Here is a 24,193-nt window from a genome sequence, read left to right on the forward strand (position 1 = left end):
TAGATGCAGTCTCGTATCCAATTACACAGCCGACCCGCTCCAATAGTTACTGTTCATCTCGCAGGTTAGTAATTATTACCGACCCGGCTGAAGCCCGCAAGTGTGAGAGGATGCTTAAATGTCTTTTAAAATTGTGTTCATTTATCCAGTTAACTGTACAGTATTAATGCTCGCCCTTGTGGAGAAAGGTTTACGGGGAATGCTCGGTATAGGCTCCGATCACAGACGACTGCGTCTCATGACAAAACACGCCGCAGTAAATGCTATAGCTGTAAGACCAATGGCAGTTACCAGGGATAGTCTCCCGCTCTTCCCCGGTTGAAGGTCCTGTATTCCGACATTAGATATAGTAGGACATATTTATTACCACTACAGCTCACCTTATGGTCTTGAATGGAGTGTTCAGTTTCGGTGAATTGTTCTTCTTCGTAAGAGACAGTAATGTCATCCCCCAGCTCCGCGTAGTATTGCTGTAGCTGTTCTACCTTCGCCTTGACAAAGTCCTCGCGAGTTTTATGCACTTCAGGGGTAGTGGTAATGCTGTATACTCTTTCAGCAATGGACTTACAAGGACCCCAGCAGTACTCATCCAGTAAGTCCCAATAGATCATGTCCACTGATAGGACCATGCGACATGCCATGTTGAACCACGCGCTTCTGTCTTGGATAGACCGACGCATTCGTGCTGAGAGATTACTGTCTGAGGGACGGATCCCCTGCTCTGACTCCTTTGCCTCGATGCATTTCAAAAAGAGGTCTGCCTTTGGTAAGAAATCGTCAAAGAACGCATTCACGCCGGAGTTGCAAATGATTCGATGTGGCCGTTCCAGAAGTAGCCACCATGGGATACTGCCGGCAAATTGGGCCGGAGCCGCATAGCAAAATTCCCAATCAATTATCCCAGTTATTTGGAGAGAATCATCCACAAGGACATTGCCAGGGCATAGATCATCGCCGAAAAATTTAAAGGGGCCGTAATTATTTTCAGGGGACAAGAAGTTCAACGCCGACGCTTTCATCAAATGGCGGCAAGCGTACTTTTCACGACAGTCCGTAGCATCGTATATGCTGTTTCGTTGCTGTTGGAGATGCTTGGATTGTAAATCTAGAAGCGAGACAATGTAGTCTGCCGAGCTGGTATAGGTTCTCCGTGGAGTAGGATCAGTCAGCCCGCATGTTCGGACCAGCTCGTTCATCGCCAGGGTTAGAGGCCGATTAGTTATTTGAAGTTTGCCCGTCATCTGGTCGTAAGTTAAGCTACCAATACGGTCGAAGTCTAGTTTCCAGAGTTCCAGCAAGACCTGTGCCATCTGCTCGTACAACGTCTTGAGCGTCTCCAGGTCGATATCGGGGTCAAGAGTCTCCTCCTTATTGGACGAACCACCTCTCCGGAGTACATCCGACATCTGCCTTCCTTCAACCCAGGTCATAATAATGTACGGGCCCAGGCCTGTAGGATTCTCGTCTGCGGTTCCGGATGCAATCACCCGGGGAACAGGAATGGTTGTATTGCCTGCAAGGTATTCCATGAGCATAGCTTCTCCGCGAATCTTCTCTTCCGGGAACATGGATTTCCCCGGAAGTGGAAATCGAATCAGCCAGTCGTCGCCGCCATCATCCCAGTGTAGACGCAAGCTAAAGTTGAATGATCCGCTGTGCATTGACCGGAGCAAGCAATCATCTCGGTTGCGATACTTGTTGGCCAGTTCGCAGATGCCCCTGGCGGATCGGGAGCACAGTTCCACCCATTCCTTCTTCAACCTTTCATGATGATTAAGTGCTATATCATCAAAGTCCATCACTTGTGTAAATCAATAGTCTGAAGACACGTCCTTCTCACAAGGAGAAGGTAGAAACAAACACAAGCTGCTGGGGTATCAAGACACCGCCCGGTCACCTGATGTGATGCCTGAATCTGGGGATTCGCTAGCTTATTACGGCTTAGCTCACATATCATCTACCAATCATACGTTGTACCGTGCCTACCGTTCAGGAGAAGCCGACCGAGCCATCGATCTGCCTGTGGAGCAATTCAACTGTCGATTGTAGTATGGAGGTTAACAATGGTATACACTTGCTCATTTATGACTGCTTGACGGGGCCAGGCTCTCTGCAACGGGCTAGGTGGTAGCAGCAGAGCGTCTGAGCGCCCTCGTAGCACTAGCAGTCCTCCAGTCACAGGGGCAGCGACTTCTACGGAGTAATTGGCTGCTGATAGTATAATCGGCAACTACCTTCGGGGCATTTAGTGATATAGTTAGTGTTTGTTGCAAACCCCTACATAGTAAGGTGAATTAGTCAATGCAATGAGCAGATCCAGAAAAAGTATAGCGCGAATTGGATCACGAACAATGCTTCCACAAAAGATTACTATAGGAAATAGTATTATATTAAGTGCTGCTCTATAGCTCAATCCTTCGCAGTAAATCAAGTTCTATCTAAACGCTTCTATCGTAAACAGACATATCTACCTTTTAAGCAAAGCCAGGCTTGGTCATCTTGTGAACATAATCCTCCAGGAGCTTATCCTCCTGTTCAACCATCGGCTCCACAACAGTCATACCCCGGTCAATCTCGGCCTTCAAGCGCTCCCACTCATCCGAGGTACCATTAGCAGCAGCAACAGTCTCCTTACGCTGAACGGCATCCCCATTGGCGTGTCCATTCTCCGCTCCAGTGGCATGGCCATTGGCAGCCGTGGGGAAGAGGAAAGGCGTGTAACCCGCAGCCTCGAACGCATCCTTGGGAGGAACAGTGTAGCGACCCTTCTTGAGAACGTACTTGCTGATCGACACAGCGTAGAGTCTCTTCTTCAGCGCCTCGGGGTCATCCTGACCCTTCTTGCCCTTGCCAGGCTTCAGGAAGTAGGTGACGATGTAGATCCACTTCTGGTCGAAACTGGCCACATGCGACTTGACCTCGTACTTGGTGTAGGCGGGGATCTCTCTCTTGAAGGTGGTGTAGACGCTTCCCAGAATGAAGCCTAGGAAGCCCTTCTTTCCCTGTTCCTGCAGACGCTTTTCGAGGAGCGCAGCCCCCTTCACGACAATACTTGACATGAGAGCGGTACGGGAGACATCGAGATCGGAGAAGTAGGTTGAGTTGGATTTGTGCATGTTAAAGTCGAGTTCCATGATGGGGGCGCGAGAGTAGATGCTGACGGGCTCGAGGACCTCGGTGCAGGGACGGGCGGGCTGTTCGACGGCGGGGGTGATGAGGTAGCCATGCTTGAAGAAGTAGCGATAAACACGGACCTAGAGCTGTCAGAACTCTGATGTGTGAAGATAACAACGGCAGGGAAGGATCGGCATGCAACGTACATGCCAAATCATGGGGAGAGTCTTCAGGTTGAGCAAAGCAAAGAAGACGGCAGCAGCTTTCCAGAAGGTAGCGGACTCCCAAAGGGAGCTCGCCAACGAGCGAATGGCCTCCATGTGGAGATATTAGGAGGAGGAAGAGAAGTAGGATGAAGGATTATGTACAAAGAGAAAACGACAGAAGATGGTCTATGCATGAATGATCGCCGACAACAAAAAGGCGGGATTCCAGAAGGCTTAAAGAAAGGCACGGCGGCAGCGGAAAAACTTGCCGTGGGGCGGCTGGACCGATTAGTGATAAGCTCCGATAAGCTACTGCCGAGGTTCGCCCCAAAAAGGGGTGCGCTTCCGTGCAAACTTTGCTGGGATTTCCACAGTCCCTGCTGTCCCCTTGCTATCCACTTGCTAAACACAGTGTAGTCTCCGGACTAGTCACCATCGATCTGGACCGGGAAGTAGTCACTCGATCCCATCGTCTGCTGTCGCATATGGCGAGGTCTATACCTGTCAATGCCAGCTTATACCTAAGGCTCATCTTACCTTTCCGTGCTTTCTGTGTGGCAAGCAGGCTCATTGATCACCTATTCTTGTATGATTCGTTAATCGCCTGTTTTGGCAAGGTGATAAATGGTATCGCTTGTTTTTCCCAACAGAAACTTGTAGGTGTTTGCCTCTCCACTCCATTGAGTAATGTAGAATTCGATCTGGTCTCCACCCAAGTGTGGCCGGTAGACGCCACCACGATTCACCATGGCAGAATGGCACACTGAAAAAAATGAACAGCTATATTAGTAGAGAAGAGGTTTGCAGATGCAGCTGGTCTGTGGAGTTGACTTTCACTCGCAGAGGAGGTCGGAAAGCTTCTGCCCGAGTGTAGCAGGGAAGGCAATATTCAGGCAATTCGTTCGAATCTGCAGCTTCACATTTCTTTTAGAGTGAAATGCATATGCTGAATCACATATGATATGTATGAGAATGAAAAACGGTCTTCAGGGGACTGAAGACAGGGGCATATGACAAGTTACCCCGCAATCCCGCCGGGAATATCCCCAGTCTCTCCTCGCCTGACGTGATGACTATCGGGGTAGAATTGGTCCGATCTGACACTTAATAGTATTCTTCCACCAATCCACCTGCATACGGACCTCATCCATGGCAGTTCGAGTAATTGGACCTGCATATGCGTGCCATTTTTGCATGAACTTGCCACGCCACACCCCTCAATGTCCTGTTCGCCGTTCCCTCGAGTGGTTTAATGGCGGGAATTGGGTCGAGCGCACCGTTTTTTAACCGGCTCGGCAGTACAATCACCGATACTATAAAATGTAAGATTAAGGAGCATGTGCTAAGAGAGCATTGTGCTTCTGCGGCAACTGCTTGTCTCCCATCATGAAGCTGCAGTTCATACTTTCATGCTGGGCGATTTTGGTCGCCCGGATTTGGGCGATCACGGATGGTCTGACGGACCTGGTCGCTTGGGATCCTTATAGTCTCACTGTCAATGGAAACCGCTTGTTTGTCTATTCCGGGGAGTTCCATTATCCCCGACTGCCTGTTCCGGAGATGTGGCTTGATGTCTTCCAGAAGATGCGCGCACATGGCTTCAACACTGTCAGGTTTGTGCAAGACAGATGCGTTTAGTATTCGTCCAGCTGATGACCATGTCACGTAGTTTATACTTCTTCTGGGATTATCATTCTCCGATCAATGGGACATATGACTTTGAGACGGGAGCACACAATATTCAGCGCTTATTCGACTATGCGCAAGAAGCCGGAATCTACATCATCGCACGGTTAGATATCGTAGTCCATGTCTGTTGTCAGGATCTACTGACATCTGACCAGCGCTGGGCCGTATTGTAATGCTGAATTCAACGGCGGTGGGCTAGCTTTGTATCTGAGCGACGGAAGCGGTGGTGACTTGCGAACAAGCGACGCGACATACCACCAGGCATGGACTCCCTGGATTGAACGCATTGGTAAGGTCATCGCGGACAACTCCATAACAAACGGTGGGCCAGTCATCCTCAATCAGATCGAGAATGAGCTTCAGGAGACCACGCATTCGGCGAGCAATACCTTGGTTGAGTATATGGAGCAGATCGAGGAGGCATTCCGAGCTGCTGGCGTGGACGTTCCCTTCACGAGCAACGAGAAGGGCCAACGATCTCGAAGTTGGTCGACAGACTATGAGGACGTGGGTGGTGCCGTCAACGTCTACGGCCTAGACTCGTACCCCGGAGGGCTGAGTTGCACCAACCCTTCCTCGGGGTTTTCAGTCGTACGGAACTACTATCAGTGGTTTCAGAACACCAGCTTCACGCAGCCTGAATACCTGCCTGAGTTCGAAGGCGGCTGGTTCTCTGCCTGGGGTGCCGGCTCGTTCTACGACCAGTGCACGAGTGAGCTGAGTCCACAATTTGCGGATGTGTACTACAAAAATAACATCGGTCAGCGGATTACTCTCCAGAACTTGTACATGCTGTACGGGGGTACAAACTGGGGACACCTAGCTGCACCTGTGGTGTACACTTCATGTAGGTCCTCCAATTAGTTTCCGCACGCACAGCATGCTGACTAGTTGCAGACGACTACAGCGCTCCTCTCAGAGAGACCAGACAGATCAGGGACAAGTTGAGCCAGACGAAGCTCGTTGGTCTGTACACGCGAGTGTCTTCTGGCCTGCTGGGTGTTGAAATGGAAGGAAATGGCACCTCCTACACATCGACCACCTCGGCATACACATGGGTGCTTCGAAACCCCAACACAACCGCTGGTTTCTATGTCGTGCAACAAGATACGACCTCTTCGCAGACAGATATCACTTTCTCCTTGAACGTGAATACATCAGCAGGCGCCCTGACCTTACCTAATATTAACCTCCAAGGCCGACAAAGCAAGATAATCTCGACGGATTACCCACTTGGTCACAGCACGCTCCTGTATGTCTCCACTGACATCGCGACATACGGAACGTTTGGGGACACGGATGTTGTTGTGCTGTATGCACGCTCCGGGCAAGAGGTGTCGTTTGCCTTCAAGAACACGACGAAGCTGACCTTCGAGGAATATGGTGACTCGGTGAATCTGACCAGCAGTTCAGGCAATCACACTATTACCTCATACACTTACACCCAAGGCAGTGGTAGCAGCGTCGTGAAGTTCTCGAACGGCGCCATTTTCTATCTATTGGAGACAGAGACGGCGTTCCGCTTCTGGGCGCCACCTACCACAACAGACCCCTATGTGACAGCGGAACAGCAAATATTTGTGCTGGGGCCTTACCTAGTCCGCAACGCCAGCATCTCCGGAAGCGTTGTGGATCTGGTTGGAGACAATGACAATGCTACGACCGTAGAAGTATTCGCCGGCTCTTCTGCGAAGACCGTAAAGTGGAACGGTAAGGAGATTACCGTGAAGAAGACGGATTATGGCAGTCTTGTGGGATCAATTGGTGGTGCCGATAGCAGCAGCATCACGCTCCCCAGTCTGACAGGCTGGAAAGTTCGCGACTCCCTGCCAGAGACGCAGTCTTCCTATGATGACTCCAAGTGGACAGTGTGCAACAAGACAACTACCCTGAGTCCCGTTGATCCACTCAGCCTCCCTGTCCTGTTTGCCTCCGACTATGGCTACTACACTGGTATCAAGATTTATCGCGGTCGGTTCGACGGGGCTAACGTGACCGGGGCGAACCTGACTGCGCAGGGAGGCCTGGCCTTTGGTTGGAACGTCTGGCTGAATGGGGATCTCGTGGCCTCGCTCCCAGGTGATGCTGATGAAACATCGTCTAACGCGGTCATCAACTTTTCCAACCACACATTGAAGCAGACCGATAACCTGCTGACAGTTGTGGTAAGTCAGAACGCTGATCCGTTAGCCTAGAGCTTTATGATTAACCTTCTTACCTAGGTCGACTACACCGGACACGACGAAACGTCTACCGGTGATGGCGTAGAGAACCCTCGAGGCCTCTTGGGAGCAACGCTCAACGGCGGTTCGTTCAAGAGCTGGAAGATCCAAGGAAACGCTGGAGGTGCCGCTGGTAAGAACCCCGTGGGCCCCTTTTCTCGGTCACCCAAGACTAAGAACTTGCTTTGTGACAACAGGCGCGTATGAGCTCGACCCTGTGAGAGCACCCATGAACGAAGGCGGCTTACTGGCCGAGCGTCAAGGATGGCATCTTCCAGGATACAAGGCCAAGTCATCGGATGGCTGGACAGACGGGTCTCCGCTTGATGGGCTCAACATGTCAGGTATGGGTCAATGCCCTTCCAGTCCACACCTGATTCCTACTGGTCGTTATCCCCATCTAACCGAGAGCTATAGGGGTTGCCTTCTACCTGACGACCTTCACCCTTGACCTCCCCAAGAACTATGACGTTCCTCTCGGTATCCAGTTCACCTCACCGTCCACCGTCGATCCAGTGCGCATCCAGCTCTTCATCAACGGATACCAATACGGCAAATACGTCCCATATCTGGGACCGCAAACAACATTCCCCATCCCACCTGGTATCATCAACAACCGCGACAAGAACACCATAGGTCTCAGCCTGTGGGCGCAGACGGATGCGGGCGCTAAGTTGGAGAACATTGAGCTGATCAGCTATGGTGCGTATGAGAGTGGGTTTGATGCGGGCGATGGGACAGGTTTCGATCTTAATGGAGCGAAATTGGGCTATCAGCCTGAGTGGACGGAGGCTCGGGCACAGTATACCTGATGAACAATTGAATAGTAGTAGTATATGTTGTTGTTAGTATAAGTGGAGGGAACTAGTATATAGTATATATTTTGGATGGGGAATGTGGAGAAGCAAACCAGTGGCTGGGATATGATCCAATAGCATCTTGCACGGGAAGACTGATTAAATATCAATTGCAAGTTTGCGAGAATAGATGTAGCGAGGCATAAGGATATATGACTCTCGAATGAAATCTACAAGCCATGGAGTTGTGGAGGGTGATGCTGTGGGATCCCCGCCTTCTGCCTCAGGCAATAAGGCTACACCAACCCGGAAGGAGTAGCAAGCAAGCGCGTCGCGTCGAGCAACTCTCATTGACAAATGGTGTGGGATCAAAAGTATCGCGACTCATGTTCATATATGAAGAGTGCTGCACGGCTCGAATGGAGTATAGAGGGGCAAGTACTAATGTTTAAATCCTGTGGTTAGAGAGAGGCTGACATCTGACTGACTACGCTCACTCATTTTCGCAGTTACACCTCATGAAATAAAGATACAATTGGGGCCCTGCCCGCTTCTATTTACGTTCTAAATCTGTCAACCCAACTATACTCCCAACCTACCCTATGTACAGCCGACTCTAGTTCTCGGGGCGGGGGCCACCACACAGGTGGTAGCGCACCTGGGCCAGGAGGTTGTTGACACCATCCCTTCCGAGCTTGTAGTAAACCAGACCGCCAAGGGCGATGGCATATCCGAAGCCCTGGAGAGGAGTGACGGGATCGCGGAAAATAACCATCGAGGCAACGACAAGGAGGATATCCTTGAGGACTCCGGACAGGGTGAGGACGAGGGCGGAGGTTTTGCCAATCTATGGAGAGTTAGCAAACTGATGCTCACGGAATCATTGTCGCAAAGACGCACCAGAAAGACGACAGCAACGTTGAGTCCGAAAGCCACGGCGGCGTTGAGGATCAGAGTACCAATGCCGAGTTGGTAGATGTCAGACATGTGCAGTGTGGGGAGCTCGACAACCGCGGTGATGATGGCGTTCATAACGGCGCAAGCCGGTGCGAAGTAGTAGAGGGAGACCAATGGATCCATCTTGAATTCGGCAGAGCTGAGCAGGCGCTGAACCATAACCAGGCGGACGGACTCGAAGATGGTCGCGAAGAACTGGCCTAAGAAAGTGTAAATGAAATGTCCCGTCGCATGAAGTAGAAGAAGACCTACAGATGAAACCAATCATGGTGAACTTGATTTCACCAATGGAGGCAATGATAACACCGAGGACGATGAAGGAAACATTTCCGAGCAGGCTGAGCTTCACCGGCGCAATGCCCATGGCCCAGGTAGCGAGCAGCGTAGCCACAGAGTTGGTGGCCTTATTTCATTAGCGACATTCTTGCACACGGAGTCGAAATTATTCACCTTGAGCATCTGGATGAAGGACACACTGAGGTAAAGGTATGCGAGGTTACCGCAGATCAGACTGAGGGAGAAGAATGCGCCGATGGGAACGATGGCACGCCTGTAACGACAATCGCTAATTAGACACAGCCATCAATTGTAATTTTCAAGACAGTTCAACTGACATGTAGACGCGAGAGGTCATGGGGACCTGGTGACGGGAGTCGAGCAACGTAGTGAACCGCGCCATGAGGCGGGTCATGATGGTAGCAAAAACGAGATGCCATGTGGTCAGGAAGAGCGCTGCAGTATGTTTAGTCACTTGCGTTGGATTTTCTCGGCATGAGGATTGGAATTGACATACGGAAGCCTGTGGTAGAGAAGTAACAACAGTCAGTCTACTAATCGCATACTGGAACAGAGCCGGAAATGGGGTAGTCACTCACTGAATCCAGCGGTATGGAGAATCCACTTGTTGAAGATAATCACACCAGAACTGAGAGCAATCCAGGTACTAGAGACACATTAATGAACATCCATAGGCAGCCACCAGAGATATAGAGTCGTACGCGATGTAGACAGCCGGGTGCATGGCGGCCTTGGAAGACTCCGCGGACACCGGCGTGTTGACGGTCGGCAATTGGGATTTAGCAGCCATGATGAACGGTCGCACACGAGCGAGCTGGTGAAACGTAAGGGAGAAACAAAGAGGTCGACAGATACCGGGCAGGAGGAACTCCGCAGAATGCTGCTGGAGAAGAGAAAAAGAAGAAGGAAGGCCGATGAGGAAGAAGAGGACAGCAAGGAGAATAAAAAAGCTTAGCGGCGGCAGGTGAAAGCGCAGAAGAGAGTGTACTTTGCTTGTTGGTGGAGCCGCGCCGGTCGTCAGCCGCCAAATCGCAGTGCCGCTTGGCTGCTGCTCGGGTTCCTGATCGGCGTCCCTCTTCACTTTCGCGCTCTCTCCAGCCACTTTCCCCAGCCCACATTCATCACTTTTACACCCGGTTTTCAGGGTCTTTCTTCATTCATCAATTCCAATCAATGATCATCTATCTTACGCATCTGCATTGTCATCGTATCGAAGGCAGCGCCTTGTCCTGTCTAGCGATCAATGCCCATTGAGATGACAGCTGAAAGAGATTCACTATACATAGTAACCCAACCAGTCGAGCAGCAGCCGATCGCCTCCAGGCCACGCGGCCCTTTGGGTCCAGCCTCGTCCCTCCGCGTCATCGCCCCTCCAGGCGTCAAATCCTATCCCGATGGCGTTACTCCGTCCTCCGAGCTCTAAGACATGCCCACTGTCTATCTCGAACACACTAACCAAATTGATCGCTTGAATGGCTGGAAGCATACCAATGAGGAAACTCACAATACCCGTTCGGAAAGTTGGTGGAGTCTGGTCGACCAAGGATATCTTCCGTGCACCCAGGGTTCTTCTGCCAGGGTCTCTTGTATATTTGCGGAGACTGTGTGCTTATCGATAGGAACTCTATCCACAGATTGACCCAATTTACAATGAGAGGCCTTGGATCAAGCAACAGATACTTCTCGTCGTATTCCTTGGGCTATGACACCTTCCTACAACGCACTTTTGCTCTCAAGGACGTATGGGGGATGTGAAACTTGAAAACGACATCTTCGGACGCCTTACTCGTCGTCCCACTGACATTTGCCTTGTCAAACATGGAACGCAGGAGAGGCAAATTTGAAACATCCCGCTGTGTTGCGGAGCGTCGATACTCCGAACGGTTGATCGGCTTACGAAGCTTGTCACCCCCAAGCTACTATAATTGACTGCAATTAAAAGGCTAAATAAGGGTCCTTTGGTGCTTCAAGCCTCCAACGCTGAAAAAATTTCCCGACCGTTAGGCTACCTAATCTGTTATAATTACCCGTTAGCCCACTTATTCAGTTTCCCCCCTATTTGTTCATTTTATCCTTTTTTCTTTAATCTTTCATCTTTAAAGAGAAGAAAACAAACACTACAATCGAGCCTATAACAATGAGCTAGAAGTGGGGCGTTCACTGTGATAGCCATAGGCTATCTGTTATCGATTTATCAAGTCACTTGTCGGAGCTGTATAACTTGACCGACATCTCCAGTTCCGCTGTGCGATGCCGGAGCGACGAAACGTCTGCAGGTAGCTCCATTGTATCAGCTACGTATCTGCCTTTCAGCCAGAGGGATGTCGCCATTCACCCACTAAGAACGCCATTCAGCACGGCCGACGGACTCCGGCGCAAGGGCCTGATAAGCGTTAGCTCCGACTCCGAGTTAGTCATGCGGCTTAACTAGGTATTAGTTAAGCGCTTTTTCCCCTCACGATGATGATGCTCTCTCTGGTGTCTCTGTAAAGCCTAGGCTGTGATTTTCAGTTTACTGGTGCCTTCAGCTTCGCTATGTTGACTAGTTTGGTGCTTGGAGGTCTTCTGGGTCTAGCGACCGCTCAATTTCCTCCCGAACCGGAAGGTATCACTGTGCTCAAGTCCAAATTGCATGAGAATGTGACCATTTCATTCAAAGAGGTGTGTACGAAGTACCAGCAATGGTCTCTATGCTTGATCTTGTGTTGATTGTCAGCCCGGAATCTGTGAAACCACGCCGGGTGTCCGATCTTATTCAGGTTATGTACACCTTCCTCCTGGTTTCCTCTCCGACGGGACAGAAGAAGTGCAGGATTATCCCATCAACACGTGAGTCAACTTCGGTGCATAGGAGGATATTCAAACACTAAGCCTCAGCCAGCTTCTTCTGGTTTTTCGAAGCCCGCAAAGATCCCAGCAATGCCCCTCTGGCCATTTGGCTCAATGGCGGGCCGGGTGGTTCGTCGCTCATGGGGCTTCTTGAAGAATTAGGGCCCTGTTCCATTGCTTCGGACTCTAAGACCCCTGTTCTCAATCCTTGGAGCTGGAACAATGAAGTCAATCTCATATTCCTTGACCAGCCAACTCAAGTCGGCTTCTCCTACGATGTCCCGACGAACGGCACTCTGGTCAGGAATGCGGACGGCGAAGAAGAGATTATTTCCGGTGATTTCTCCATTGATGTTCCTCAATCCAATTTCACCCATCATGTTGGTACCTTTGCAAGCCAAAAGCTTTCACAGACAGCCAATGGGACTGCCTTCGCGGCTCACGCGCTATGGCACTTCGCGCAAACCTGGTTTTTCGAGTTCCCGCACTACAAGCCTAACGACGATCGCATCAGTCTCTGGGCTGAGAGTTATGGAGGCCATTATGGCCCAGGTATCTTTCGGTTCTTCCAACAGCAAAATGACCGCATTGCTGAGGGGACTGCTGAGGATGGGGCACAGTATTTGCACCTTGATACACTCGGTATCGTGAACGGCTTGATGGATATGGTGATCCAAGAAGAGGCTTACATTTCTTGGCCGTACAATAACGTATGAAAGCCCCTTCATATTTCCAATTGCGTCTCGTCTAATCCGGTCCAGACCTACGGCCTCGAAATCTTCGATAAAGACCTCTATGATGAGTTGATGCATAACTGGACGCATCCAGGAGGCTTCCGCGATCAGGCCCTCGCCTGCGAAGCGGCTCTGAAAGAACGCGATTCCGGCCTACCTCACCCGAAGAAGAACATCTCTGAAATCTGCGGAGGCCTTGCACTAGAATGGGGAGATGGTCCGGTCACCTACTACCGCACCTTCAATCATGGCTGGTACGACATCGCTCATCCTAAGAACGACCCTTTTCCTGCCAAGCACATGCTCGGATATCTGACGCAGGAGTCCGTCCTGGCTGCTCTTGGCGTGCCCGTTAACTTCACATCGGCTTCCAATGCCGTGGCTACCCAATTTGGCAAAACTTTCGATATCGTTCACGGCGGCTTCCTTGATGCCATTGGGTACCTCCTGGACAGCGGCGTAAAAGTGCACATGATGTACGGTGATCGTGATTACGCCTGCAACTGGGTCGGGGGCGAGAAAGCGAGCCTTGCAGTCCCTTATTCGCGTATTACTGATTTTGCGGACACGGGCTACTCCCCACTTCTTACGCCCGATGGGATCAGCGGCATGACCCGCCAGCTGGGAAACTACAGCTTCACGCGCGTCTTCCAGGCCGGACATGAGGTTCCCTCCTACCAGCCTGTTGCGGCGTATGAGATCTTCATGCGGGCGACATTTAACAAAGATATCCCGACCGGCCTCTTGGCTGTTAATGACAATTTCCAGACAACCGGACCCAAAGATACGTGGCATATCAAGAACATCCCTCCTATCATGCCAAAGCCGCAGTGCTATGTCCTGAGTCCCGAGACGTGTACTCCGGAGGTTTGGGAGACCGTTGTGAATGGTTCTGCGACGGTCAAGGATTGGTATGTTGTCGAGGGTAGCGCTAGTGCTGAGGACCGGGAAGGCTTCAGCATTCTTGGAGGGGATGAGCTCTAGTGACTCAAGAGGTTATCTGAGGGGCCCTACCAGCTTCCAAAAGGAACGTCAATACTTAAATGATATCGTCTGCTGTCTCACTTACAAAATAAGTAATGTTCTCCCGCAATACCCATGGTTGAAGACGAATAAATCGGAAGAGAATATATCCACGGGTGCTATATGGGTTGGTTGCAAGGACGAACTAGTGCTCAGCTGAGGATGATGGTCTAGTTTGCAACCCGTGAGACGAAATACCTCTCGGTTTTGAGCCCGGCAGTGTGCGAACATGTCACGTGACAGAATCATTGAAGTCGCGGGTGATCCAGCCTCTGACCGGTGTCTCTTTGTTGTAAAACCCTCAAATGATATAAACCACTACCCCGAAGTAAGGGCCAACCAGGAAGAACCTAAGTGTGCTCGAGAGGGAGTGTGTTGAAGAAAGAGGAAATCCACTACCCCAAAAGATAACCACCCTGAGAAATAAAACAAAAAGGGTGTGGTCGAAAAGAGGGAGTGTGTTGACTGATGAATTACACGGACTAGCCACCGCCCAGCTGGGTGTTGTTTTTGCTGGTCTATTCTGCCAGATGTAAGTTACGCAGCTTATGAGATGAGTCTTTGTTTACCTGTAACTTAGGCGATCGTCGATTCGCCGATAGTGTCAGTTTACACAGCTGCAACTGTATATAACACAGCATGCCCAAACCTACAACGACTCTTTAAGTGTTCTCCAGATTGATTAAGGGCGTTCGTCTAAGCCTACACCTTGATGTTGGTCTATACACACCAAGTCTTTACTATGAGAACGTGCGAAACAGCCTAAAATCTCGTCATATTCAACTAAACAAATCCCTCGCCAACATTAACTATTATATATTATCCAATGGAATGAAGCCCCATGCATATCTAGTATTGCGCCGTCTTGTCATGCCTAGTAGTAGGTCGTTCCGTCGTATAAAATGTAGTCGACAGCATTATGCGCGTGTGGACATCCCTCTCGTGGCTATCTGATGTCAGTCACAAGTTAACCCAATAGTTATCCGTGGCATGGCAGATGCTTACAGTATCGGGTAGAGCCGTAGTCAATGCTATATGCGCTCTGCTGGGCAGAGGTCCCCTTCTGGGGACCAGTCTTGCTCTGAGCCAAGGTGGTTGCGTCACTGAGGACAGACGCAGAATCTTCAACATGGTCATCTTCCGTAGTCTTGACATATTGATCAGCGTTGGTTCTGTTGAGGTGTCGGGCCTTAAAGGATCGGTAGAGGCCGTTCAATGGAGTGAGAGGCATGGTGATGAGAATTGAACTAATTGTTTGCAGAAGGATAAGAATTGTGGGAAGGTCGGCGCGAGAAAGATGGAGTGTTTGATTGCAATGATGCTCTTGATTGTGCTTGGCTTACAATATTTACATCACAGCGTTGGAAAAGGCTTTATATACCTGATGAAGGCAGGCTGAGGCATATACTCGGCGTACCAGTTAGGGTCGGCCCTCGGGGCTCCGCGCACGAGCCATCGGACTACAAGCCACTGTCTCTCACCTCGCAGGAATGGAACGACGCCATACTAACAACGGCTAAGCAACAATGGCTAATAAGGCTGCCTACCACTAATTTGTCTTCCTTATCATCCCCCCACTCCCTCGTCGCTTTCCATTTCATTCTGTTGGGTGTTCCGAGTCGGACCTCAACTACGGACCTCACTTACGCTTGACTCACAGGCATCTACCTATGCATCACCATGTCCGCTCCACGCCGCAATGGGCAGTTATCATCCTGTGAGCCTTGCAGGAAATCCAAGCTCCGATGCGACCATGCAGCCCCAACATGTAATCGCTGTGTGCGTCGGGGTAGATCGGACCTCTGTGTTTACCACCCAGCTCCACTCACCAAGCCGCGTGAATTATCACGACCACTGAAGGCAACCAAGAAAGTATCCGAGGAACAAATCCTGGTGCCTGCAAAGACGCTGACATGGGATACTCTGAGCGCCTCATCCCCGGTGACCATCTTAGGGTCCGCGGCATTTCCCAACCCGTCGAAGCTTCCGTGCTCAGGATCAGGGTTCCTAGGTCCTACCAGTTACTCAGGTGCCTTCAGTAACAGTGTACTGGACGTCGTGGACTATCCCTCATCGACCAAGTCGACTCCCATCGACACTCAGCAGGTGGCACAGGGTGCTCAGGTCCTCTTTCTCTTAGAGCATCTACCGTTGTATACCGAGATTGCAGAGAAGCGCTTCGCTATTTCGCCGGGATTGGTCTTTGGTAACCCCATAATCAACCAATTGTTCAAAGTCCTCGGTGAGGTCTACCGCAATGCAACGCAGGACTCGGGAAACAAGTATGCGCGCCTGCTAGATCTCTCCAGGGCTTTCTTCAAGAACACCGCAACTCCCATCGTGACACACGCGTCGATGACCTCGGCCGAATACTTCTCGTTGTCGGCGCCGCGCTGGGACATGCTCAGTCTTCTTTTTGGCTTTGCTGGTGCAGCAACATACCAAATACCACCACACAGTCTGGGCTTGGAGCACCAGGACGACGTCACGAGCAAGGACGGCCTGCGACAAATCTGCATTCAGGCGAGCCAGACTTGCCTGCAGTTTTGCAATCATCTAGGTACCCTCAGTGATCCTCTTTCGTGGGCCATGCTTCAACAGGCATTTTACCTATCGTTGATGCACGGGAGTAGTGGTACGTCAATTACTGTATGATATCGTTCATATAGTAGTAGCTAAGATGTGGTTAGATCACAGGACATGGCAGATGCTCGGGGACATAACGACAACAGTCTTCGCACTTGGACTGCACCAGCCGGATACCGATAGCACGGCCCCATTCTTTCTGAAAGAGGTTCGGAAACGAACCATGGTCGGAGCTTATGCGCTGGACAAAGAAATCGCCACCTTCCTCGGTAGACCTCCCCGAATATGTTGGCGATATTGCAACATCCAATACCCATTGGACATGAGCTACGACGAGATTGTTGCCGAACCCGCTATCAGAGATGCAGCGATTGCACGCTTAGATCCGGAAGGTTGGAACATCGATGGCCGGATAGATAAGGGAGCCATGGCCCGAGCCAGACTGGCTGCGAGTATCGATCAAGAAAATGCATTGGAGATATCACTCAATAATAGTCTAGACGGGTTAGAGAAGAAGGTCCAGTGAGTACCCCCAGATTGAAGCACCAACCGGACGGGGATTAACCAGTAGCTGTTGAGCAGGAAGGCTTGCAGAAAGTCAGACGAACTGCGACGCAGTCTACCTGCGTGCCTACAGTGGACGGAAGATACAACCGATCCGTACATAGCGTCATTGCACATGGAATTCCTATACCATGAGTTTCTGCTATTGCAGACACTCTACAAACGCATTGGAAAGGGGGTTGATGCCTTCGTCAGTAAGGCTCTGGAGATAATAAGCATTCTGCTGCATATGGTGTCAATGGAGACGCGCTCAGGTCAAATCCACCCAACCGTCATCTTAGACGTAAGTTGATCTGTTAGATCCTTATCATCGCTCCCATTTCTCACATCAATAGCTATGCTACTTCGGCCTTCCTGCCGCTGGTACCCTTTGCACGGAGCTCCTGCGACGATCTCAACCCCAAGCTAGTGTATCCATCCCATCGGCACATACACCGTTCCCTCGGTCCGATATCATACAGAAGCTGAGCGTGTTTGTTGCGCAGCTCAAAACCTTTGCTCGTCAGAAAGAGGGCGACTACGAGATCTGCATGAAGGGGCAGACTATCATTTCACAGGCGCTAGATCGGGTGCTTTCACCAGCTCCGGTCGGCGTGGTAGCCTCTAGCGACATTTCTTTAGATTCTGAGGCACCGGGTGGAGATATTGGAGATATTGACTTTATGGCGTATTTGGAGAACTTTGACTGGGAACAAGAGATGAGGTTGACGTTTGGATGTTAATTGAGTAGACGAGTATAGCGCGTAATTGTCCTTTCACTCATGGTGCCCCGTCTCGATCTATCCCAGGGAGGAGGACTGCATGCTGCACATCGGAGATGCTACAGAGCTGCTTGAGATCGGTCATGCAACAGGAAGGCCGAGTAATGAGTTATGAGTTAGAGAAAGTTAATGAGCAGAACGACTGACAGAATTGATTGATGACGAAGGAATATTTGGCTCGAATGCCGTGTTGTTTATTGTAGAACATGACATACGTTTCTTGGATGATATGATCTCGGATGAAGATAGCGCATTCTCACCGATCCAGACAAGCAAATAAGTCCGAGAAAGTGCTTCGATCCCCACAGACTTGCGCGTCCTCTGCCCTAAGAAACTAAGATGAAACCCCTAAGCTTATTTACCCGCTATTTACCTGCCCTTTCCCTGGTCCTTCACGGGAACCGGCGGACGGACATCGGAGACGTCTGAAGCCACCATCTCCGACAATGCCGAACAAGAATAGAAATGCACGGCCAGCTACTCTAATTTGCGCAGATCGTAATACCGGAAAAGGAATTAAGTAGTCTCAATATGGGTCTCATATCCTTTCCCGAGCACGTACGATGTCTCGACACGCCATGGCTTTGAACTCAACAAGGATCTGCACCCACTGCAGTCGTCAATTACGCTGATCTACAGCTATAAAAACCTTCTCTTGCCTAGTTCTTAAGAGATATGAAGACAGTGCTCTCTTTCGCATCACATACACTCGGTCGTACTTATTATCTGCCAACATGAAACTCAGCGAGAGGTCTACTCGTGGCTTCGGCGTCCTTTCCCTACTGGCTCCGGCCAGCGCCACACTCTATGACCAAACCATCCAGCTTCCCCAGGGCAAAGTGCAGGGTGCTGCGGCCTTCAATGAAAGCAGTGCCCCTTCCTACATCACCAACTGGAAAGACATTTCCGTCTGGAAGGGCATCCCGTTTGCCGCCACAACAGGTAGAGAAAACCGGTGGAAGCCGCCCCAGACTGCTCCATCATGGAACGGCACCCTGAAAGCCACATCATTCGGACCCAGCTGCCCCAGCGAATCTGCAGGCGATGGAGTGAGCGAGGACTGCTTGTCGATCAATATCTGGAGCCCTGCCACCTCCACCGATGCCAAGCTGCCGGTCATGCTGTGGTCCTATGCGGCCGGAGGTGAATCCAGCCAGAGTACCTACGACGGTGCAGGAATGGCGGCCAAAGACGTTATCTTCGTCAGCTACAACTACCGCACAGGGCCTCTCGGCTGGTTGACGCTGCATGAGCTGGCCGATGAGACCGGTGCAACCGGCAACTACGGCCTTCTCGACCAGATCGCCGCTCTGAAATGGGTCTATGACAACATCGCTGCTTTTGGCGGAGACCCCGAGTCCATCACCGTAGCCGGTCAGTCATTCGGCTCGGGCGCCGCCTACCATCTGGTCAACAGCCCTCGGACCAAAGGTATGATCAAGGGTGCCATCGCAGAGAGTGGCCTCAAGGACCCGTACGACCCCGACCTGTGGGGATACGGTAGTGACTACCGGAACATGACCTGGGCCTACGCCTTCAGCAAGACCTACGCCGAGTCACTCAACGCGACAAGCGTGGCCGACTTGCGCGCATTGGACCTCGAAACGGTCCTGAGCGGTACTGGTACTTCCGATTTCGTCGGCTTCGATCCAGTGCTCAACTACCACTCGATCCCAAACAAGTACATCGTCAGCCTGGACGAAGGTGCGCCCAACGACGTGCCCATCCTGGTCGGAAACAACAAGGACGAGGATGGAATTGACCTATCCACGACCTACACTGTAGCCGAGTATGAATCGGAGATCAACTCCACCTACGGACCCTATGCCGCCGAGCTACTGGCGCTGCACCCAGCCTACAACACCACCCAAGCCACGGCCGCATACAACTCGATCATACGTGCCGGATACTGCACCTCGACATGGTCATGGGCCAAGCGCTGGAACCAGTCCTCCACTGCACCCGTTTACTACTATCTCTGGACGTACTCGCCCCCGGGTGATGACGGTGCCACCCACGGCTCGGAGGTATCTTATGCGCTGAACAACCTCTACGCTCAGTCGAGCTCCTCATACACCGACACTGACTACGAGGTTGCTGATAAAATGTCTTCGTACTGGGCCAACTTTGTCAAGACGCAGAACCCAAACACTGGCGGATCTTACAGCAATGGAACCTTGCCGTACTGGGATCCTAATGTGCCTGCCCAGCAGAACACGTTCGAGCTGGGGAGCCTCTGGAGGAAGATTGCCTTTGCGTCGGCCAAGGAGATTCAGTTGTACTTGGACTACTTTAAGTATGCCACGCCTAGTCCGTACTAGACATGGTAGGTATTCCTCTCAGATGTATCTATCTGTATTCGATCCCCGTTCGGGATTCACGCTTCTCTACTGCTAGCTAGTCCTACGTGGTATAACTGCGTGAATAATATCCATTACTTGTAGCGAACACTATTCCACTCCCGCGTACCTGCTTCTCGAGCCGCTGCATTATGCGTCGCGGAACCAGAGGATACGTCAGCCAGGAACACCCCTACAGTGACAGGTCCGGTTCCCCCATGGTAGTCTCCGAACAAGCTTTACAAGGCAAAATAATCTAGGAGAGCCATGTTGCAGTACTTGGAGTGACACGGAAAGTCACAGTATCCCCGAAATTACATTCCGTAGGACCGTCGGGAGTCGGAGCGAGAAAGATGCTTCCACCTCCGGCAGAAACTGCAATTAGGGTCTACCGAGTCCCACAACCCTTTATTCCAGGAAATCACATTTGTCGTCGGCAAGGTTATCGAAAGCAATGGACATGATAGTGTTGAAGTTGATGGTACGAGCTTTAGATCTTCGAGTCTGTACTAATGATATACCCGTCACATATCCGGTGGATGGGGTCTTACTATCGACGATCTATGCTAGAATCGAATATCTGCATACTGGAGGGCCGAAAGGGGGAGAGATAACCTTCGCTTGGCACCGACCCTGACACGTTAGTTACGACTGCGTTCGGCTCCACATAAATTCAGGGTCTGTGGATCGACCCTGGTGATGTTTAAGCGTGTACTGTTACTCCCAGTCTGTTAAGTTTGTGCCTTGATACAGCGCAGGATGAATTTTCTGACAAAGTTGGGCGAGTTCGGATATAATTACTCACCAGTCTATGGCATCAGATAGACTACGTCACACCTGTCTATGGGTTGTGCTGCTTAATGCCAGTGGATTGCTACAAGTGGCAAATCATCTAGGGTGTCGGATTCTTAGTCCTCAGAGCATTCTTCCCGTTGGATGACCCTCTAGTTGTCCGGAGACATGGCTTGACATCTCGTCGACATCAGATAGAGAATCATTCGTGCTTCGTATAGTCTTCGGGTTAGGTCATCACTGCGTGGTCTCGGACCAGCAAAAAATCAACTCAACCCCCGGGTGATCGGGCCTTTCGGGTCCAAATAGCAGATTTAGGCTAATCCGAACATCCGAGCTCCACTCCGTACATTGTCCAATTTATTTGTGAGTTGTGACAGGGTCCTTTCCCTCCTAGACCCCTCACTCTCCCCGCACGGTAGAGGACGGACCTCTGTTGGATTAGCATTGAGATCTGCGTCAGAGGCGAGCTTGTCCTCGCACTCGGACGCATTTATAATGCTCTCGGCATTGCAAGGACCCCTCTTGGGGCAACTTGTTCTCATCTAAGCGTGTTCGTGAGTGAACTACCAGAAGATGATGGCCTTGTTCACTGCATTCGTGTGGGCTGGGCTCACTGCCCTCGCTCTTGGGGACCTGAATCCGCCATACTATGCAGATTTATCGTGGCAGCCGGCCAGAACGCTATCCAACTGGTCGAATTTGACGGTGGAGACGCGAACAGGCACTTTTATTGGCATGTTGAACGATACGTATCCCAATGTCCGCCAGTTTCTACGAATTCCCTATGCGCAGGTACGTCCGCGGCTGGCCATCGCTGACTGGAAAGTCGAGACTGACTCAGTCATTCCATATTATAAGCCACCCGTTGGAGACCTCAGATGGCTTCCGCCTCAGAAATTGTCTAACTCGTCGAAAAGAATAGACTCGACACGCTATGGACCTGGTGAGTGGTAACGCGGTGAGGAAGACCTAACCAAGCAGCATTCTGACAAGCACACATCTAGCATGTCCACAGTATGTCGCTTCAGGAGAAAGCATATGGGCTCAATACGCACCCCCTAGCCTTCTACTTAACATTGGAGAGTCAACCAATCAGGGTTCCACGGCGTGGTCATCCTCAGAAGACTGTCTATCGCTAGCTGTGTGGACCCCGGCCTTTGCTAACAAGTCCTCAAATCTACCTGTCGCGCTTTTTGTCACAGGTGGCGGTGGTGTTACTGGAGGAATCGATATTCCGTTACAGCTGCCATCGAACTGGGTATCCAACTCCCAGGAACATATTGTCGTAACGATAAATTATCGGGTGAACATCTTCGGCAGTAAGATCAGATTGAACCCCCGGTCGCGCAATTGAGACAGGCTAACCGATACTATCACCCGATATAGATCCCAAGTCCAAAGTTCTGGAAGAGACATCGCTGACTTTGTTGGATGTGCGAGCCGCAGTAGAATGGGTAGCTGATAACATTCGCGCATTTGGTGGGAACCCAGACAATATCATGGTGAGGTTTCCCACTATGCAAGGTCAACATAATCCTAATCAGAAGCTCGGGACAGCTATGGGGACAATCCCAGGGTGCGGCACTCACTCACCTGTATACTCTTGCCTTTGCCGATGATCCTCGCGTTGCCAAATTTGGTGTCATCTCAGCGCCGCCGTCAGTGACGATCAATCTCACCGAAACGACAGATGTATATGAGGACTTCCACATTGTAGCGAAAGGTCTCGGATGTAATTATGGAGACGACTCGGAAGCTGAACTGGAATGTATGCGCCAGGTGTCTTGGGTACAGATCGAAGAGTATATCAACCGCTATAATGACACCCCATCAATCGCATTTGGCAGTTATATCCGTTCGTCACCTCTTCTTCATAGTCGTGTTCTCCCGTTTCAAATCTGACTGACTACATCTTTATGGATTAGCTGACGAGAGGTACATCTTCTCCAACGAGACGGCACGTTATGCCGCAGGTCGAGTAGCACGAGGCCCAGCTATTCGCTCCACCACTTCAAGGGAAATATCCAGTACATCAGCGACCACGACAATGGAAACAGTAGGTGAATGGGTTTGTGCCGCATACAAAGACTCCATCCTACGGTCATCTCTCGGGTTCGAGACATACCGTTATGAATGGGCGGGAAACTTCTCTAATATCAGCCCAGCACCGTACCTTGGTGCATATCACTCGTCGGACCTGTTCATGATCTTCGGCACATATATGACAGACGGGGGCGAGATATCAGATCTGGAAGTCGCGACGTCAAGGGCCATGCAGGATTACTTCCTGGCCTTTCTCAAGGATCCCACTACGGTCAGTTCCGTCGTGGGTTGGCCTGCATTTAATGCTTCGGCGCCATCAGGTGGTCTAATACTTGAGTTTGGGAATCGGACAACTGTCAGGAATATTACTGGTGATTTTCTAGAGGCCGGTTGCTGGGACTCTGCTGTGCCATTCCCGATCTGGGAGCCGAGGGAATGATCCCAGAAGAATAGGCAATGGAACCCGTGTTTGCAGGGAGAGCACTAGTGCCTGGTAGGCTGCTATCGATACTATCGTTGGTGAAGGCTTCTGTGAGGGTGTAGTGCGCCTTGCTCTGAAGATCAAAGATGGTTGGGCTGAGATAATATCAGTGTTCGGTGGAGTTTATTAGCTTGGCAGGGAGTTCCGGAGAGCAAAGTTTCTGTTATGATGGTATCTTTCACCAGAGCCTAGACGCTAGTGGAGCTAGATATAGCAATGCCCCGTATTCGCTGCAGAAATAGTCTACTTCATCAAGAGTGAAACTTCACCTATAACGGCGCTGATCTTGTTCAACTTCTCAAGGCCACGGTGGATCCACACACCCGAATATGAAGGTATCCATTGGCGGCCATGATATCCCCGCAAAAGCTTGAGTAGAAGCTTGAGACATTTCGGAACTACAGGTTAGAGTAAAAGATGGTCACCCTATAGGAAGACATAAGCTTTCCCTGAGAGGCTGACAGTCTGCTCTCAGCCATAGCAAGTAAAATTCTTGTTGAGGATGTGGTCATGCTGCAGACACCTGAGGCACTTTGGACCCTGGATATGGAGCCCGCTGACTAAGATTTGATGGCACATGTAACTAACTAGCTACATATCATATGAATGACCTCAAATTAGAGAGAAAATGTTGCTACAAGGACCGCAGTAACGATTAAACAGAGTATTGCTAGGCAAATAGCTCCATGATGAGTTGTAAAATCCGAATAATGAGTCGGGAATAGTGATCAGGCTCACTGTCCATGTGCAGTGGAA

At 50.7% G+C, this 24,193-nt stretch overlaps 10 protein-coding genes across 10 annotated transcripts; 5 read left to right on the top strand and 5 right to left on the bottom strand.

Moving 5' to 3' along the window:
• Window positions 1-135: 135 nt before the first annotated feature.
• Window positions 136-1,815, bottom strand: ASPBRDRAFT_148304 (phosphotransferase family protein). The gene is made up of 2 exons (XM_067619286.1): window positions 381-1,815; window positions 136-327 (listed from the first exon to the last, which is right to left on the bottom strand). Exons 1-2 carry the CDS (start codon window positions 1,797-1,799, stop codon window positions 220-222), a joined length of 1,527 nt encoding a protein of 508 aa, XP_067480320.1. The 5' UTR covers window positions 1,800-1,815; the 3' UTR covers window positions 136-219.
• A 659-nt stretch (window positions 1,816-2,474) lies between these two features.
• ASPBRDRAFT_53315 (acyl-CoA thioesterase) lies at window positions 2,475-3,434 on the bottom strand (the record flags this gene model as incomplete). Its single annotated transcript, XM_067627049.1, has 2 exons — window positions 2,475-3,254; window positions 3,321-3,434. The coding sequence occupies 2 exons, from the start codon at window positions 3,432-3,434 to the stop codon at window positions 2,475-2,477; spliced, it is 894 nt and encodes a 297-aa protein (XP_067480321.1).
• Window positions 3,435-4,625: 1,191 nt separating this feature from the next.
• ASPBRDRAFT_205377 (glycoside hydrolase family 35 protein) lies at window positions 4,626-8,436 on the top strand. Its single transcript, XM_067621738.1, has 7 exons — window positions 4,626-4,933; window positions 4,990-5,112; window positions 5,165-5,856; window positions 5,907-7,174; window positions 7,232-7,364; window positions 7,429-7,575; window positions 7,649-8,436. The coding sequence occupies exons 1-7, from the start codon at window positions 4,707-4,709 to the stop codon at window positions 8,041-8,043; spliced, it is 2,985 nt and encodes a 994-aa protein (XP_067480322.1). The 5' UTR covers window positions 4,626-4,706; the 3' UTR covers window positions 8,044-8,436.
• Window positions 8,408-10,242, bottom strand: ASPBRDRAFT_205378 (uncharacterized protein). Its single transcript, XM_067621739.1, has 8 exons — window positions 9,984-10,242; window positions 9,861-9,928; window positions 9,779-9,784; window positions 9,600-9,717; window positions 9,436-9,535; window positions 9,238-9,388; window positions 8,929-9,185; window positions 8,408-8,875 (listed from the first exon to the last, which is right to left on the bottom strand). The coding sequence occupies exons 1-8, from the start codon at window positions 10,070-10,072 to the stop codon at window positions 8,645-8,647; spliced, it is 1,020 nt and encodes a 339-aa protein (XP_067480323.1). The 5' UTR covers window positions 10,073-10,242; the 3' UTR covers window positions 8,408-8,644.
• On the bottom strand, window positions 9,977-10,554 carry ASPBRDRAFT_491018 (uncharacterized protein). The gene has a single exon (XM_067626251.1). The coding sequence runs from the start codon at window positions 10,398-10,400 to the stop codon at window positions 10,062-10,064; it is 339 nt and encodes a 112-aa protein (XP_067480324.1). The 5' UTR covers window positions 10,401-10,554; the 3' UTR covers window positions 9,977-10,061.
• A 1,263-nt stretch (window positions 10,555-11,817) lies between these two features.
• Window positions 11,818-13,829, top strand: ASPBRDRAFT_28349 (uncharacterized protein; the record flags this gene model as incomplete). The annotated part of the gene is made up of 4 exons (XM_067622500.1): window positions 11,818-11,943; window positions 11,999-12,111; window positions 12,164-12,821; window positions 12,873-13,829. 4 exons carry the CDS (start codon window positions 11,818-11,820, stop codon window positions 13,827-13,829), a joined length of 1,854 nt encoding a protein of 617 aa, XP_067480325.1.
• A 956-nt stretch (window positions 13,830-14,785) lies between these two features.
• On the bottom strand, window positions 14,786-15,099 carry ASPBRDRAFT_53319 (uncharacterized protein; the record flags this gene model as incomplete). The annotated part of the gene is made up of 2 exons (XM_067627050.1): window positions 14,786-14,814; window positions 14,874-15,099. 2 exons carry the CDS (start codon window positions 15,097-15,099, stop codon window positions 14,786-14,788), a joined length of 255 nt encoding a protein of 84 aa, XP_067480326.1.
• Window positions 15,100-15,463: 364 nt separating this feature from the next.
• ASPBRDRAFT_40711 (putative chromatin structure remodeling complex protein RSC3) lies at window positions 15,464-17,972 on the top strand. Its single transcript, XM_067624413.1, has 4 exons — window positions 15,464-16,503; window positions 16,559-16,976; window positions 17,037-17,301; window positions 17,354-17,972. The coding sequence occupies exons 1-4, from the start codon at window positions 15,549-15,551 to the stop codon at window positions 17,738-17,740; spliced, it is 2,025 nt and encodes a 674-aa protein (XP_067480327.1). The 5' UTR covers window positions 15,464-15,548; the 3' UTR covers window positions 17,741-17,972.
• A 517-nt stretch (window positions 17,973-18,489) lies between these two features.
• Window positions 18,490-20,100, top strand: ASPBRDRAFT_670124 (carboxylesterase/lipase family protein; the record flags this gene model as incomplete). The annotated part of the gene is made up of 1 exon (XM_067628829.1): window positions 18,490-20,100. The coding sequence occupies exon 1, from the start codon at window positions 18,514-18,516 to the stop codon at window positions 20,098-20,100; it is 1,587 nt and encodes a 528-aa protein (XP_067480328.1). The 5' UTR covers window positions 18,490-18,513.
• Window positions 20,101-21,322: 1,222 nt separating this feature from the next.
• ASPBRDRAFT_40712 (uncharacterized protein) lies at window positions 21,323-23,737 on the top strand. Its single transcript, XM_067624414.1, has 6 exons — window positions 21,323-21,705; window positions 21,772-21,856; window positions 21,918-22,232; window positions 22,300-22,415; window positions 22,471-22,768; window positions 22,839-23,737. The coding sequence occupies exons 1-6, from the start codon at window positions 21,487-21,489 to the stop codon at window positions 23,393-23,395; spliced, it is 1,590 nt and encodes a 529-aa protein (XP_067480329.1). The 5' UTR covers window positions 21,323-21,486; the 3' UTR covers window positions 23,396-23,737.
• The last annotated feature ends 456 nt before the right edge of the window (window positions 23,738-24,193 follow it).

This window comes from Aspergillus brasiliensis (assembly GCF_001889945.1).
Source record: "Aspergillus brasiliensis CBS 101740 unplaced genomic scaffold ASPBRscaffold_4, whole genome shotgun sequence".
Classification (NCBI taxonomy): domain Eukaryota; kingdom Fungi; phylum Ascomycota; class Eurotiomycetes; order Eurotiales; family Aspergillaceae; genus Aspergillus; species Aspergillus brasiliensis.